The sequence below is a fragment of the Pogona vitticeps genome, chromosome 3, assembly GCF_051106095.1.
Source record: "Pogona vitticeps strain Pit_001003342236 chromosome 3, PviZW2.1, whole genome shotgun sequence".
Classification (NCBI taxonomy): domain Eukaryota; kingdom Metazoa; phylum Chordata; class Lepidosauria; order Squamata; family Agamidae; genus Pogona; species Pogona vitticeps.
In genome coordinates this window covers 199,795,657-199,813,543 of record NC_135785.1, presented here as the reverse complement: position 1 = coordinate 199,813,543, position 17,887 = coordinate 199,795,657, and the positions used below count along the sequence as shown (strand labels likewise).

Sequence of the window (17,887 nt, the reverse complement as noted above, 5' to 3'; positions counted from 1 at the left end):
TTTAGCAAGGGAAAATTAGCAAAGCAGAACCAAATTCCCAGTACTAAATTTTGTGCTTCTTCAATGTGACCACAGAACGGCAGCACGATTTTCCTCCTCTCTTCCACCATTTGCAATTCTGCCCAGCAACACACCTGTTATTCCAAAGCTCTGCTTCAGTTAATCACAGGCAACAGCTTATACAACATAGTTGAATTGCTGCCATGGGACAGCAAGTTAGGATCTGTTCCATTACCTGCTCAAGCAGCTTTCTATGTTATTATAGGCTTATTAGGTTGGTGGTGGAGGGTTTTATTTATTCTTAGTTCTGCATACTTACATTGGAGTCTAAGTCCACAAACCTAGTAGAATTGGTGGTTGGATATTGCTTTGTATACACAAAGCAATGTGGCAATACTGGTTGTAACAACAGATTTCATCCCTTGAAAATTAGGAATGCACCAACCATTACCTTCATGTCTGTGGAAGATGATATAATCCTATCACCAGTCACTGAGACAGAATTGTGTCGGGTCTACTTCACAGGTCCCTCTTTGTTTTTTGGACCAACATAAAACTAATTTAAGTTTGTTTGGCTTTGGAAGTGATGTGATTCATCCAGGAGTAGTAGAGGGCTCTCTACTACTTCCAGGTCCTACCCCAAGTCCTTAATGTGCCCTAACAATTTGACATCTATGACATGTATAAAGCAAAAGAAAATACATACAAAAGCCTTCCTCAAGCTGTGCTTGATAACCTTTCCCATAGCAGTATCCAGTGTGGTGTAGAGATGGATTAAAACTCAGGAGACCTGAATTTTAATCCTTCTCAGCTACGGAAATTCACTAAACAGGTGGATGTGAGCTGGAACTGATAAGATTACTCCTTCTATATCTCCTTTTGAAACCCTCATAAGGGTTGCTATAAATTAGTGTCAACTTACATACTACAGAACACAAGCAGTTTTATTACAGGATAGTTTAATCTGAATGTGGACAATGTACTTGTTAGGACTAAAACTCCCAGAATCCTCAAGCTAACATGGTTATGCTGACTGAGGGGATTCTGGAAGTTACAGGAAAAAAATAACTTTTCCAGGCTCTGAAATTTCAGTGTTTTGGAGCTGAATTGCAAACTCAATTTTCCAAGAAAGGATCAGATGATGTCTGCAGCCTATGTGACTAGAAGCACACCTCAGATCAAGTTCCCAAATCTGCCCTTCATTTCACCATTTCTCACTGTCAGTGGTTCCCAACCTTGGGACCCCAGATGTTGTTGGATGAAGCCTTTATCACTTGCTATAGTGGCCAGGATTTCTGGGAGTTGTAGTCCAAGAACATCAGGGGACCCCAGTTTGGGAACTACTGCTCTGCATGAAATCTTGTGCTTCAGAAATAATGTCAACAACTTTGGACAATTGTTCCTGAATAACTATCTCTCATCCCAGCTATACTTCCTTCAGTATAAAGAAATCAAAATTTCATGATTTGATTCACTTTAATTTCAATAGGATCCCTCACGGATTGCTGCCTTGTCATGGTGAAGGGGCTTGAGTAATTCAGAGAAGCTATGGGCTATGCCATGCAGGGACACCCAAGAGGGACAGGACGTAGTGGAGAGTTCTGACTAAATGTGATGCACCTGGAGCAGGAACTGGCAGGTCACTCAAGTATCTTTGCCAAGAAAACTCCATGATCGGAAACAAAAGGCTAAAAGATGACGCTGGAAGATGGGACCCTTAGATTGGAAGGTGTCCAACATGCTACTGAGGAAGAGCAGAGGACAAGTACAAGTAGCTCCAGAGCTAATGAAGTGGTTTAGCCAAAGCTGAAAGGACACTCAGCTGTGGATGCACCTGGAAGTGAAAGAAAAGTCCGATGCTGCAAAGAAAAACATTGCATAGGAACCTGGAATGTAAGATCTCTTAACCTTGGGAAGCTGGAGGTGGTCAAACAGGTGATGGCAAGAATAAACATCGACATCCTGGGCATCAGTGAACTAAAATGGACAGGAGTGGGCGAATTCAATTCAGATGATTATCATATCTACTATTGTGGGCAAGAATCCCATAGAAGGAATGGAGTGGCCCTCATAGTCAACAAAAGAGTGGGAAAAGCTGTAATGGGATACAATCTCAAAAATGATAGAATGATTTCAATACGAATCCAAGGCAGACCTTTCAACATCACAGTAACCCAAGTTTATGCACCAACCACCAATGCTGAAGAGGCTGAAATTGAACAATTCTATTAAGACTTACAACACCTTCTAGAACTGACACCAAAGAAAGATATTCTTCTCATTATAGGGGATTGGAATGCTAAAGTAGGGAGTCAAGAGATAAAAGGAACAACAGGAAAGTTTGGCCTTGGAGTTCAAAACAAAGCAGGGCAAAGGCTAATAGAGTTTTGTCAAGAGAACAAGCTAGTCATTACAAACACTCTTTTCCAACAACACAAGAGGTGACTCTACAGATGGTCATCACCAGATGGGCAATACCAAAATCAGATTAATTATGTTCTCTGCAGCCAAAGATGGAGAAGCTCTATACAGTCAGCAGAAACAAGACCTGGAGCTGATTGTGGTTCTGATCATCAGCTTCTTATAGCAAAATTCAAACTTAAACTGAAAAAAGTAGGAAAAATCACTGGGCTAGTCAGGTATAGTCTAAAACAAACCCCTTATGAATACACAGTGGAAGTGAAGAACAGATTTAAGGAACTAGATTTGGTGGACAGAGTGCCTGAAGAACTTTATATGGAGGCTTGTAACATTATACAGGAGGCAGCAAAAAGAAACCCACCCGAAAGAAAAGAAAATGCAAGAAAGCAACGAGGCCTTACAAATAGCAGAGAAGAGAAGGGAAAGAAAATGCAAGGGAGATAGAGAAAGTTACAGAAAATTGAATGCAGACTTCCAAAGAATACCAAGGAGAGACAAGAGGGCCTTCTTAAAGTAACAGTGCAAAGAAATAGAGGAAAATAATAGAAAGGGAAAAATCAGAAATCTGTTCAAGAAAACTGGAGATATTAAAGGAATATTTTGTGCAAAGGTGGACATGATAAAGGACAAAAATGGTAGGGACCTAGCAGAAGCAGAAGACATCAAGAAGAGGGGGCAAGAATACACAGAAGTATTATACCAGAAAGATCTGGACATCCCGGACAATCCAGATAGTGCAGTTGCTGACCCTGAGCCAGACATCTTGGAGAGTGAAAAGTGGGCCTTAGAAAGCATGGCTAACAACGAGGCCAATGGAGGTGATTGCATTCCAGTTGAACTATTTAAAATCTTAAAAGATGATGCTGTTGAGTGTAGACTCAATATGCCAGCAAGTATGGAAAACTCAGCAGTGGCCAGAGGATTGGAAAAGATAACTCTACATCCCAATCCCCAAGAAGGGCAGTGCCAAAGAATGTGCCAACTACCGTACAATTGCACTCATTTCACACGCTGGCAAGATTATGCTCAAATTCCTCCAAGGTAGGCTTCAGCAGTATGTGGACCAAGAACTCCCAGAAGTACAAGCTGGATTTTGAAGGGACAGAGGAACTAGAGACCAAATTGCTAACATGCACTGGATTCTGGACAAAGCCAGAGAGTTCCAGAAAAAACATCTACTTCTGCTTCATTGACTACGCAAAAGCCTTTGACTGTGTGGACCACAGCAAACTATGGCAAGTTGTTAAAGAAATGGGAGTGCCTGACCACCTTATCTATCTCCTGAGAAATCTATATTGGGACAGGAAGCAACACTTAGGATTTGATATGGAGCAGCTGATTGGTTCAAAATTGGGAAAGGAGTACGACAAGGCTGTATATTGTCCCCCTGCTTATTTAAATTATATGCAGAATGCATCATGCAAAAGGCTGGACTGGAGGAATTAAGATTGCCAGAAGAAATATCAACAACCTCCGATATGCACATGATACCACTCAGATGGCAAGAAGCGAGGAGGAATTAAAGAATCTCTTAATGAGAGTGAAAGAGGAGAGGGCAAAAAACGGTCTGAAGCTGAACATCAAAAAAAAAAAACACTAAGATCATGGCCACTGGTCCCATCACCTCCTGGGAAATAGAAGGGGAAGATATGGAGGCAGTGACAGATTTTACTTTCTTGGGCTCCCTTATCACTGCAGATGGAGACAGCAGCCATGAAATTAAAAGACGCCTGTTTCTTGGGAGGAAAGCGATGACAAACCTTGACAGCATCTTAAAAAGCAGAGACATCACCTTGCCAACAAAAGTCCAAATAGTCAAAGCTATGGTTTTTCCTGTAGTGATGTATGGAAGTGAGAGCTGGACCATAATGAAGGCTGACCGCCGAAGAATTGATGCTTTTGAATTGTGGTGCTGGAGGAGACTCTTGAGAGTCCTCTGGACTGCAAGGAGAACAAACCTATCCATTCTTAAGGAAATCAGCGCTGAGTTCTCACTGGAAGGACAGATCCTGAAGCTGAGGCTCCAATACTTTGGCCATCTCATGATAAAAGAAGACTCCATGGAAACGCCCCTGATGTTGGGCAAATGTGAAGGCAAGAGGAGAAGGGGACATCAGAGGACGAGATGGTTGGACAGTGTCATCAAAGCTACCAACATGAATTTGACCCAACTCCAGGAAGTGGTGAAAGACAGAAGGGCCTGGCATGCTCTGGTCCATGGGGTCATGAAGAGTCGAACACGACTTAACAACTAAACAACAAATTTCAATTGGAGCGAGGGAAATAGACAGAAAAACAGAGCTCTCTTCTCAATATATTTTGGGGTGCCCTTCTCTTTTCACACTAAGCACGGTTATGAATTGAAGCTCCACCAGCCCATACATTCTGGAAGAAAGATTTGAAATAAGCAGCCTGCTCCATATCCCCCCTTCTGCCCATCCAAGGTGCAGAACCCTACCTGTGCTGGGTTCAAAATCACATCAGGAGTCTACATATATAGGTCTTCTGCTTTAGACTTCTCCACCCCTTAAGACAGTAGAGAGGAGCTGGAAGGAGACATGATGATGCAGCGTCACCCAGTGAGTTCAGCCCAATGGTTCCCCAGCTAACACTACAATATATTAACAAGGTTCCCATGTTTCTGAGGATCCCCATGCAGACCCAAGGTTTAAAACAGGAAGAGGCGATGGACTTGGCAAATGCAAAATAAAGGGAAAGGGGTATCCAGCTGATCACCTATTCTCCACGGACACAACTAAAAGGCAAAGGTGTGGTCCCATGACGTCATGCCTTCTGTAGTTCAGACACTCATCTTTAATTAACAAGTGGGTCCATTATCTGCTATCAGCCTTGGTAAAACGCTTCTCAACTGACAGCTTTAATAAAAAGCTGTGCTAATGGACAGCTATTAAGTTTTGTTCCTACAGGACTCTGAACTCATGAAAAGGCCTGCTGTTTGAACATGCTCAGGATTCTCTGTGGCAACAGAGAAGAATGTTGATTTATTACTAACAACCCTGCAGGCACAGCTCAACCCTTTCATTCATAACTCCTCTGTTGCACAAACTTGATTCCACATGACAGGTTTACCAGAAAAACAAGATCTACACCAACTTGTTTCTTAATAGAACAGGATAGCTGCATAGGGTGGTCTGTGGGGGATTTTATAGAGGGTGGCACAGCCTAGTCTGCCTCATATACAACCAGTGCTGAAGATGATAAAGAACATGTGTCATAGAACTGTTTTTCTCCTTCAGAGAAGGAGTAAAGTGACATCTGTTTCCTCTAAATTGGCCCTTCAGTGGTGTGATTATCTTTTAAAAGAAGTTACCTTTCAGAGTTCAAAGCACCCACTAAAATAAGAAGTATTTTCTTCCAGTGGAACTTCTCAACAATTCCATTCATCAATCCTTTCCTAATTGTTCACTGATCTATGGGAAACTTCCTTTACACCTTTTGCACCCCAAATGTTTTGGAGCAACTTTCAGGCCCACCTAACACAGTCAAGGGGAGAGAATCATGGAAATTCAAATGCAAGATGCCAGATGGCACCACACTGGGAGGGTGCATCTTACCTGCCATGAGTATATTAGGTTTAGCACCACGTGGATGTTTTGTCTTCACTGCATTTAACTAAATTTTTTTCCCCAAGAACATAGCTTTTGACTAGTGGGTTTTGGGGATGTACTTGCTTCTCCTGATCATCTAAAGTCTCAGCTTAGCATTAACTTCTCTATTTTTGATCATTTTTCAGTCCACAGAATACACATACAGTAGTTCTTTTCAGCCAAAATGTAGAGAAATTGCTGAACTACTTGTGGTTCATTCTAAGGAAGTGTAATATGGGCTGTTCCCGGTAGTCACAGATCTATTAGCAACTCCAGCATTTGGAAAGACATTGTCTGTCATATCATCTTGACTCAAACTGAACAAGCAATACCCCTTTAACCTGTTTTAGGGAGCTGGTGTGATAGTACCAACCAGGCGGAAAGAGCAGAGTCCTCAGAAATTTCACATTTCTTGGCAAATCACTGAGATGAGAACTAGGCCTGTGTGCCAGTTGCCAATTGCTATTCTTCTAGGGAAGCTTCCCCTTAGGCATATTTCCTACAGAAGTCAACAGCACTCAATGAACAATTGGGTAACTTTAAAATACTTGCTGATGTTATGTGATAATTACATGGAAATGCTTAGTTATATGGAATGCATGCCTGACACTGTGAACAACTCTGAAGAAAGACAATGTCACAGTATATTTAATCCTGCAAGCTTGACAGTGTGGCACTGCTCCATCAATTCGATTAAAATTCTTAAAACAAACAAAAAAAAGCATCAGCAGGCAAAGATAAAAGGCAAGCTCTAATTTTATTTTTGGAATTACCAACTCTCTCTTCAAGTGAGAAAGAGTGTCGAAAGTCACCATTTATAATGAACCGTCTCAGTGGAGTCTGCAGCTTTCTCCAACCAATATTCTTGATTAGTCAGTAAGAAAATAGAAAAACTGTCTCCACCTCTTTGCTTACCAGCCATCTTATGATCTGAAGTTTTGCTAGACCGTGTGTGCACACCCTTTCGTGTAAACAAAATCAAGATTCTGAGATGGAGTTTTTCACAACTGATACACAACTCAGTTTGTCACAAAAGCCATTTTACCAGCAAAACAGGAGTATTTTATTGATAGCAGGTCATGTTTGAAAAACAAATGCACATTATAAAAGGTGTATTAAAACATACCCAGATGTTGAGTCTCAGTTTTCTACAGTAGAAAAAAAGACATACAATGGACTGAAATACTATATACACAGTATATCCTTATATTAGATTATCAAACACAGCAAAAAAATTTCAGAGACAATACAGTACTGTACATGTGGTTCAGCAATTTATACCATTTAAAAATTGCTCTTCAGAACATACAAACAAATAGATTTTTATCTAATCTTGTTGTCATGAATTTTTTGAGCTTCATTATAAATGTGTGTGCATTCTCTTGGTTTGCTGCATTCATTCACATTCATACACTATGAGTTATAAGACCATGCATATACACTGTATATATACATAAGCTGGTATTGTATGTAAGAAACGAATTTCTATGCAATACGCCCTTCAATTAACATAGGGTTGCTCACACTTTTCATTGCAAGCAGTAGCTTTGATGATGATGATCATGGAAAAACTGACCATCAGAAAACCCAGAAATGTGCAGCTTTGAAATGGGTGTTTCTCACATTCATTTTCAACAGTCTCTTGCCTATTATGAAACCGACATTTTGATTGTTATCCGTGTGGCTTAAGGACAAGTATCCTTCCAGCATTTTTCTCACAACAGTGCTAATGTCTGCATTTGCTACTGCACTGAGGATACAGGCAAAGAAAAATCAATTTCATAAATATTCTTCTGTAACATTCTACCATGTCTCTCCCATCATTTGTCTGAATGTAAGAAACAACTGAAATAATATAACTTTTGATTCCTTTGAAAGAGACAAGTCTTCCGTTAAAACTACCTTATCTTTTGGAAAGGTGTTACTCTTATCACCTTTATAAGGGCAAGTCAACTCCACTGTTGCTGAAGCACCAGGGAAAGAACATTTCTTTTACTTATGGCTTGCTCAACACCATCTTACAGGTACGGTGCCAGCCTGCATTTTCCGCTCCCACAGTCATTCCCACTGGATTGTTACATCAACCAATATGTTTTGCTAGGAGGGAATTTGGGCTTGCCTGCAAGACAAGCAGACACGCTTGCCAAAGCAACAGTCAGAGGGTGGAAACTCCTGCTTAAGCTCCCACCGTCTCACTAGGAAGACTGGAAACATCAGCAGGTGCCTTGTGTCTCACTAAATAGCATCACAAGAGCACTACTCCCATTTTGTGCAGCCAGTTGCAATGGGGTCTGACATGCAAGGTTTTGCACATCAGGAAGGGCCCCGCGCTTTAACAGAAGCTTAGCTGTGCTCATGTGTCCACCTTTTACTGCCAGATGTAGAGAAGTCAACCCTTCCTCATCGGAATCATTGACATTTTCTGGATTCACAAGTTCCTCTACAATCTCATCATGTCCATTTTCAGCAGCAAGGTGTAGTGCCAGCCTGTTTAAAGGGCCCCGAGCCCAGACGTCCGCACCCTCCTCAGTCAACAGCTTGGTGGTTGGTAAGTGCCCATTGCGAGCTGCTAGGTGGAGTGCAGTGCAGCCTTCCACTGTTACTGCTTCAATATCCGCACCACGGTTGAGCAGCAACCTTGAAGTGCTGGTATGGCCTGTTTCGGCAGCTACATGGAGAGCAGTGTGAAGAAACACATTTCTGACATTGATGTCTGACTGCAGTTCCACAAGTATACGAGCGACTCGGTAATGCCCTCGTTGGGCAGCCAGATGCAGAGGGGTTCTTCCATCCACTGTCTGAGCATTCACATTGACTCCTGGCTGCTTAGCCAGAAGCTTAACAATAGGTAAGTGACCTTGCCAGGCTGCGTAATGCAAAGGCACCCAGTTGTCCTTTGCTTTGATGTCTGCATCAACCCCTCGTCTCAGGAAAATGCGTACAATGTTCTCTTGGCCATGCTGGCAGGCAACATGGATGGGAGCTCTCCCTTCAAAGTCTACTTCATTCAGCATGGCATTCTTCTCCAGCAGCATTCTCATGCTCAGCTCATCCCCATTATGAGCAGCAAAGTGGAGGGCTGTCCACTGGTCCTCATCTTTAGCATTCACATTGATTTTCCTGGCCAAGAGAAGCTCAACAATACCTTTGTTCTTTTTCTCTATAGCCAGGTGCAGAGGTGTAGAGCCTCTCTTGTTGGTCAGATTGGGGTTGGCATTATACAGAAGGAGCCATTTTACACATTCTTCCTGGCCTGATTCAACAGCCAAGTGAAGAAGGCTATAATTCCCATCTAAAATGAGATCGACATCCTGAGGCTGAAGGATCTTCATCAACTTTCCAGTGTCTCCTGATACGATTGCCTCTGCTAGCTTTCTTTTCTGAATATCTGTTGAACCAATATCTGGAGAGACGAAAAGGTAAAAAAAGCAACATTCAATTGAAATCAGGCTTCCACATGCAGTTACTGCCACAAACGTAAGGTCAAGAGTTCGGCTAAAGAAGCAAAATGGCAGATCCGTTGCCCACATTCCCAATTTAGAAATCTAGTATACTGCCAAAATGTAGAGAGCAGTTTTCTTCAATCCTACTAATCTTCCACAGCAGACAGCAGGAGACCACACACTTTCCCACCATCTGGTTAGTACTAGAGATGCTTTGAGTAACCGGGTGATCAGCATTTGTTGAACTGAATTCAGAGGCACCAAATTGTACATGCTGCATAGGCATACGTGCACATATAAATACAAGTATGCATTTAAAGACAATCTATAAAGTAATGTGCCACAACTGTCAAAATTTCAAAGCATCGAGATATTCAGTGCTTTGAATGCCATTCATTTCCTCCTTCTTCCTATGGATAAGCTTGGCTATGTTATCTATGGCAATACTGAAGACTGAAAATGTTTTGCCAGACCTCTGAGAACTGCTGCCAGGAATTAGAGGGGGAACACAGGTTAGTTGCACAGCACATGGTTACCCAATTATCTTTTAACTGAAGATGCTAAGCACCGGATCTGGTATCTTCGGCATGCATACATACTGAGGGTTCCCTGGTACAGTTCTTAGTATCATCAGTCAACATGCCGGTGGCAGAAAAGCCCCTGCAGTGCTGTTGTCACAGCAGATGATGTTAGGCTAATAGCTTCTCTGGGAATGATCAGGACACTAGCATGGAGAATGTGCCACCCACAAATGAATCAACAAAGAAAACTGCAGGAAAACAACATACTTTCCTGCTGCTTCCTATGGAAGTACATTTGTGGACGGTCACACAGCACGTTCTCCATGCTGGTCTCCTGACAATACCCAGGGAAGTGCATCATAAGGAAAAAAGCATCTGACTTGTGTGGCTTTAATGCCTGGGCAGAATCCCAGATTGGTTTGCTATCAACTGGCCTGATAAAAATTAGATAGTGTTTTTGAGGCCCTGTGGCTACATTAGCAATAGAGGTTCATCAGGATGATGGTCCATCATCTCCTGGAAAATGTCCAAAAGAGATGCATGGAGCAGTGCCGGATATCCCAGGCAGATGGTTTGAGAGGGTGCAGAATGCATCCACAAAATGTGCATAGACCACGGAAAAGAACTATCTCATATTCTGTCCTCACCAGATCCAAGATGCACCCAACATTTGCCTTAACCTTGTATAAAGTCCTTACCAATTCCAGAATTCTCTCTCTCAAATGACAGTGACAGAGAACCTCGTGAAGAAAAGGCAGAATCTACAGAGGACACTCCTGAAAGCCTTTTGTCACTGGAAGCGAGCCTTGACTCAGAGGCGCTACGGGTGAGCTCTTCGGGCTGTTCTGTCTGTGAAATGCCCGAGTCTAGCTGGGACAGCAACTCAGAGAGGCTGCAATCCTCAGCCGATGTGGGATCAGTCTCTTGCTTCAGTTGGGATAGGCCAGGCATTGCCTGGAAAGAAAAGTGAAAAGCCTTAGTCACATATTTGCCAGAACAGAGACATGAGAAATTCCCAACTCCTTCTGTATTTTACTATCCTTCTCAAGTACACACCTTTGGGTAAGGCTGAGTAGTCTTAATGTCTTCCTGGACTATTGCTTCCTTATTTTCATTTTCCGGTTTTTCACAGAGGTCTTCTGTTTCCGAGGTAATTTCTTGAAAATCAAAATAAAACACAAAGATGAAACCCATACCAGAAGACAGCCAGAAAATATGCATGAGTATTATTTCCCAGCATGCCAGTTTTCCTTTTAACAACAACAATCAGCAGGTGACTGTTTAAACAGATAAAATTTGGTTACACTGTGCACATGTGGAAAGAAAGGAGTTCAGCCAACCATAGTTTTTGCATAAAGCTAGACAATGGGGCAACGTTATGCTCATGTCATCGGGGTTTGGGGTTTTTTTACAACAAATTATCAAGAACAAACATGGGAGGTCCAGCTTCCCCAGGCAAATCTTTCTGCAAACAGACTTTATTTCCTTAGTGTAAGCACTAAGTCTAGGTAGAATTCTACCTCATAAAAACTGTATTATGTAACCATAAAACAAATTCAGTCAGACAAAATATGCCTGTTGCACAACTTATCAGGATGGGGAGCCCTGCTCAGTTTTGTCACCAAGAACTAGGAAAGAGGAAAGCTGCATTAAGTCATGGGTTTGTATCCCCCCCCCTCCAGCTTCACATTGCACAGTGCGGCACCCATACATTAGAATGAATATAAGCTCCCAAATCATTATTTAATTTCAGCAAAACCTGCTCTTTTTTTTTTATTCTTACCCACAAGAACAAGTGTCCTTTGAAAATAAGTTCTATGCAACATATTCAAAGACACTCTATGTGGTCTAGTAGCATTAAAGTCACACTTAGTTCTCCACTGTACATTCACAACACTCTTTAATAGATGGCTTCTAAAGCTAATCAAACTGAACCCTTTTTGCACTTGACAAGAACTATATTTGTTCTAGAGAAGACATGGTACAAAATAAACCATCCAAAGTTACTGAGTTGTAGTAAAAATATACTGTATCATCATAGTTAAGCATTATAGATAGTTCAGTCTGGGAGCCAACGCTATCAAATTTGGTACTCTTTCAAAATACCATATTCTGTTCTTGTTTTTATAGTTTGCTTCCTTCATTTCCTTTGATTTGCCAATTGGCTAGATCACTTTACATAAAAATCAACATATATTATTGATCAAATAAGTTATTTTACAAACCCTTCCCGGTAGGAGGAAGTTCCTCATTGCATGGCCTTGTTTCATCATTTTTACTAGATTTTGGTGGAGCTCCATAAGGTATTAATGTAACTGTGAACAATGAAATGACTCAGTAGTCTGAAGAACAGGCAGATTAAAAGCAATGTTTACCTTGAAATGTTGGCCTTTTACTGGGGTCATCTTGCCAGCACTTTTGCATCAGTTTGATCAAGTTATTACATGCACGAGGTCTGGATTTGGAAATAGGTGGTATTTGCGGACGGTGGCCATTAACGACTTTCATCATGATATGTAGAATGTTATTTTCTTCTACAAAGGACGAAATTTAATTTACCCATTAAAACTGCTTTGAACAATGAAAAATACTTTCACCTTTTCAACAGACCAGTTGCACCAGTATCTCATTTTCTACATGGGTTGACTCTATAGATAACACTACATTCTAACACACGTTCTACGTGTCTTAGGATGCGGTTTTTAAAACCTAACCTTAAATGTACTCAGTAACATGCACTATTTTTCCACATAAAGCATTCTGTTCTTCCAGCTAGCGTATTCTACAAGACTGTTCACCAAGAAAGAAAGAAAAAACTACATTTAATACGACAGTACTTCATAGATGTACTGGAGGGAATAATTCTGGCCTTAGAGCATAGGAGATGCACCTAAATGTATTTCCTTTTGTTAACAGTAGATGAATTATCACCACTGCTCAAGAGCCTGTATATTACATAGTGACATCTGGAAATGCTATTGATGGAGGAAGTGTGTGACCTAATTTCTTACAGTGGTTTTTCATGCTATGGTTCCATAAGTAATTTTCTGCAGTCCAAATGCTCATTGCTTAGACCACAGAAGGAAATTTGGATTATGTTATTGAGAGTCAGGAACATAATGGTTGCAGAAATGATTTTGTCTGGCAACAGAGGCTTATATTCAACGGCCTTCCTGAGCTTGTATTATTATGCCTTCAGTCTGGCTTTCAGTACACAAAGGGCTGCTGAAGGCTTCTTCTTCGAGGCTTCTTCAAAGCTATCCTTGAAAGGTGTGGACAGTGTTTTATGCACCTGGAACAGATTATATCTGTCAGCGCAGGAGGAGGCTGAAGACTAACCACATCACAAATGGCACACTCACTGTGGGAAGTGTTTTGTTTGATGTGCATATATAATATATGATGCATGTAAACAAATATTTATTGCCTTACCTGAAAAGGGCTTTTTTTGGGTGAGAACTCCCCAGATAACAATGGAAAAACTGCAAAAGAAACACAAATGTCAAGAGTTTTTTAAATGATACAGTTCTGTTTTTGTTTTAGTACTAGGTTGCCGACTGCTAATCATTCTAGGACATCTGATATGCCATTAGAAGTAATGTGAGGATAAGCATATGCATTAGGAACATGAGAATTGGCTTGCTGGAAGTCAAAATCTGTCCAGCCCAATGTTCTGCTTCTATCAGCAACAAAAGAGATGCAATTGGAAACTTACAAGAGACACAGGAGAGCAATATCTAACCCAGTTGTCTCAAATGTCTAGTTTTTATACCATCAGAACTAACTTACCATAAAACTGGCCTAATCCTTTAAATAAGCCATCTGAGCAAAGGTTCGCCACAACAACCTTGAGCTAATAATTCTCTAACTTAAACTACATGTTGTGTGCAGAACTCCTTTCTTCTATCTGCCCTGAATCTATAGCCAATTAGCATTGCTGATGACCAAGAAAAGTTTATGGATTGCAGGAAAGAATGTGACACAACCAGTGGACCACATTGTCTTCTACTCTCCACTACTCAGGTTATGAGCAGAGTCTTCAGTGCTGTACTGCAGTTTAACCACTGCATCATAAGTCCCTAAAGCAAGTGGACATTGTCCTCTTTTGGTTGCCCCTGAGTAAATCATGGCCATTGAAACTGATAAAATGAACATGAGATGCACTTTGAATGTCTCTCAAATGATCAGCATGTCCAGGTATTTCCCAAGACAGCTAAAATCAGCACATGCAAAAAGCTCTCTCTCCCCCCCCCCATGGTTAGATATGCATGTTGCTACTGTTTTTGTAAAGTAGGGGTACCTCCATATAGCTTCACTCCCAATGGGTTTTTCTAAAGCTCATGTAACACTTGCATGACTCTCTTGCTCATCAGGTCCCACTTGCAACTTGGAACTGGGCTTGACGGATGCTCTCCATGGCTTGAAACACCTAGTCAAATATTTGGACTTCTACCTATTTTCCCCACTCTCAGTTTTCTACTATTTAGCTAAATTAAGAGTTCTTAAAAACTTAAAAGCTTGCATATTATGTCCCTTTACATTTCATCCTAATAAAAATGTTGCCTATTTGTGTGGTTTCAAAGACTTTCCTTTGTTTTTGACATATTTAACATGACTAGTCACCTACCTACCCCCCCCCCATAAATTTCTGCAGTGGAAGAATCCATTGCACCAATGGAAACTTGAATGCCAGGGCTACGACATTCCTCCCCAAGAAATTTAAAAAATATCTACAGAGATTAGCTTAGCATGCAAGTACAGGGACGAATCTAGAGAGACCTTAATTGATCTACATAAGACAGTTATGCATCCAAATTACTGAGGCTTCTTTAGGTCCCTCATCCCAGATTTAATGGAGATGGTTCAAATTTGCCATTTGCTGGTACTGAATTGTAACAAAACAGTGTAAACAATAAATTTCATCAGTTGCTGATTTTCTGAACTTAGCAATGTTTCCTAGTATTCAATTCAACAAGATGAGCCCAACAGCTACTTGTGCAATAGAGACAGGAGGAGAAGAAAACAGATCCATACCTGTAGACATCATGCTTGGTATCAAAATATCGATTCTTTTCTTTAATGCGTTCCGGCGGGAGGTAGGCAATGGTGCCACAAAGCCCATCCATGCTGAGATCATGAGAATGCGAAAGACCATTGCATTTGGCTAATCCAAAATCTGAAATCTGATATGGAGAAAAAGGTCTACATAAATACATCTGCCCAAAATAATTGCTCTGTGAGTGGTTTCCTTCTTCTGAGATGCTCAACTTTATCACCTTCTTCTGTTATGCTCCTAAATTGCAGTTAATAACTAATACTTCAAAATGTAAAGCAAATTAAAAAAATAATCTAAGCCTCTGTTGTATCTAAACCAGTAAAACAAAATATAGAAAAAGGCCAAACAGATTTTTTTAAAAAAAGCTGTATCAGCCTATAGAAGATATTGAGCAAACAAATCCTGTCTGAAGATTAACATATGGCAAGCTTTTTGTCTGGGTAATAACAAATTGTGTGTTTATTTAAACTGAGGATGCCTTCTCCCTCCAGCCATTCTGCGAAAGGTGGCAGAGGGTATATTCTAGAGTAAGTGATTTCATGGTCATGCCCCCTCCTATTTTCTCACAATGCCCAAGCAGCAGAGAGAGAGATTCACCTAAGCATCCCAAGGCTCCAGGCTTAGAGCAGATTGAGTCAAAGCCATCACATTTAAGTTCTACAGTACTTACTTTCACTGTGGCTTAAGTGCTTGTCTAGATTACATCCCACACTCTGCATTCTGTTTGTCCCTACCAAGTAACAGGCACTTCAGAATCATTTGTTTATTCTTTGACAGCTTTTTTCCCAATGAATGATGCCTTACAATCATGTACTGTCGATACAGTCAATGCACATACAAATAAGAGCACAAAACCTTTTAAAACTGATGAACAAAGCCCAAATAACCAGGCAGGACATTCAGTCATTGCGGTTTATGATAATTAGTAATTGAATGCCGTCAGGTCAATTCTGACTTATGGCAATCCTTTCCAGGGGTTTCTAGGTACTGAATATTCAGAAGTGTTTTACCATTTCATTCTTCTGTGGGTACCTTGGGACTGTGCAGCTTTCCCACAGCTACACAGGCTTGCTATTTTTCCAGGACAAACAGCAGGTATCTATACTCCGAACATCTGGCTCCACAGCCAGAGCCCTAAACCACTGAGCTATCCAGCAGTGCCACCCTTCAGCTCAATTCTAGAAAGAAAATGCAAAGCACGGAGATACTCAACCAGCTCCCTTTACTAGATACTACAATTTTTTTTTAAAAAAATGAAACTATTACTGTTGCTGGTCTCCCTAGCCCACTCCATTTTTAAAATTTGGATAATTTGTTTCTAGTTTTATGTCTTTGTTTGACATTTTTTCCCCTCCTTCACTTCAATTTTTTTCTTGTTCTGTTATGCTTAAAGCACAATTAAAATTGAATTTTAAAAATATCTTTTAATACAATTGGAAACACACACCGATAAAAGAAAATATAGCGTCCACACGGTAAGAGCCCTTCCCTTAGCAAGCGAGACGATTTGCCAATCAACAGAAAGAAACAGAGGGAACAGGAAGATATTTGCCTGACCCTGGAAAGGGGCCGTTTCAGGGGCTACCCTAAAACCCTGCAGGAGGAAATGCCAAATCTAGGAAAGTCCTCTTTCGTGTTCCCATGGAGCAAGTTTAAAAGAGCCTCTTTGAAAGACCTCAACGTTCATGAGGTCTTGAATGAAAAGATGTGACACTTCAAATACTATTTAAAAACTGTTAACAAATGAAGGAGCAACAGCTTTTAGAGTACTGTGCTGGATGGGCATGTGACTGTGCCTTATGCCCTTAGGAACAGCATTTAGCTGGAGTACCGTTTGCCTCTCTACTGTATATTAAATAAATGGTTAGAAACACAAGCACGGTTTGGTAAGACTGATTTTCACAGCTATGTACATAGGACAAAATAGTGTACAACAGAACCAAGAAGATTAAATACTTTGATTTATAATTGATACACACTGTCTTGATTACAATTGTAGATGAATAAATATAACAATATAATCCTATATCTTTCTTGTTATGTGCCATGAAGCCATTTCCAACATACAGCAACCCTATAAATTAATGGCCTCCAGAAGGTCCTGTTATTAACAGCCTTGCTCAGCTCTTGCAAACTCAAGGCTGTGGTTCCTTTACTGAGTCAATCTATCTCCAGTTTGGCGTTCCTCCTTTTCTACTGCCTTCACCTTTCCTAACCTCATTGTCTTTTCCTTGGGCCTTGCCTTCTCATAGTATGTCCAAAGCAGGATAGCTCAATTCAATCTTTTTGGCCTCTAGTGAGGCTTCAGATTTGATTGGCCCAAAACACATCCATATATAATATGTGGTAATATCATAGTATGAATGATGTTGGCCTTAGCCTCCAGCAAGATATCCTGCCTTATATTTGAGGATCTTCTCTAGTTCATTCATAGCTGTCCTTCTGCATCTCAGTCTTCTGGTTTATCGGCGTCAGTCTCCGTTTAGATTATTGATCAAACTGAAGTCTAGCAAATCTTTAGCAATTTCAGTTTCTTCACTGTCAACATTGAAGTTATATAACGTTAGGACCTACTACATTCAAGGAGATGTATTCTCAGGTAAATGTGTATAGGACTGAAGCATGAAAATAAATCAGGAACTCTAATGGGTGAAAGAAATGAATTGTTACGGGAATACCTGGTTAAGAGTTATTTTAAATAGTTTGATTTTTATAGTCTTGAAATGTCTGTAAGCTATGTAGATCATTTGATTGGTATTGTGGGTAAGAAAGAAATACCTTTTTTCTTTAAAAACATTATTTTATTGTGATTTCATACTTGGCCAACTCTAAACCTGA

At 40.7% G+C, this 17,887-nt stretch overlaps 1 protein-coding gene across 1 annotated transcript in view; it reads right to left on the bottom strand.

Moving 5' to 3' along the window:
• Positions 1–7,068: 7,068 nt before the first annotated feature.
• The window catches only part of RIPK4 (receptor interacting serine/threonine kinase 4), a 31,529-nt gene continuing 20,710 nt past the window's right edge, over positions 7,069–17,887 (bottom strand). Inside the window, exons 3-8 of the mRNA XM_020814759.3 lie at positions 15,028–15,176; positions 13,426–13,475; positions 12,369–12,527; positions 11,050–11,150; positions 10,692–10,947; positions 7,069–9,432 (exon numbers count right to left, since the gene is read on the bottom strand). Coding sequence (XP_020670418.3) covers positions 8,243–9,432; positions 10,692–10,947; positions 11,050–11,150; positions 12,369–12,527; positions 13,426–13,475; positions 15,028–15,176 — 1,905 coding nt within the window. The 3' untranslated portion in view covers positions 7,069–8,242. The remainder of the gene's footprint in view (positions 9,433–10,691; positions 10,948–11,049; positions 11,151–12,368; positions 12,528–13,425; positions 13,476–15,027; positions 15,177–17,887) is intronic.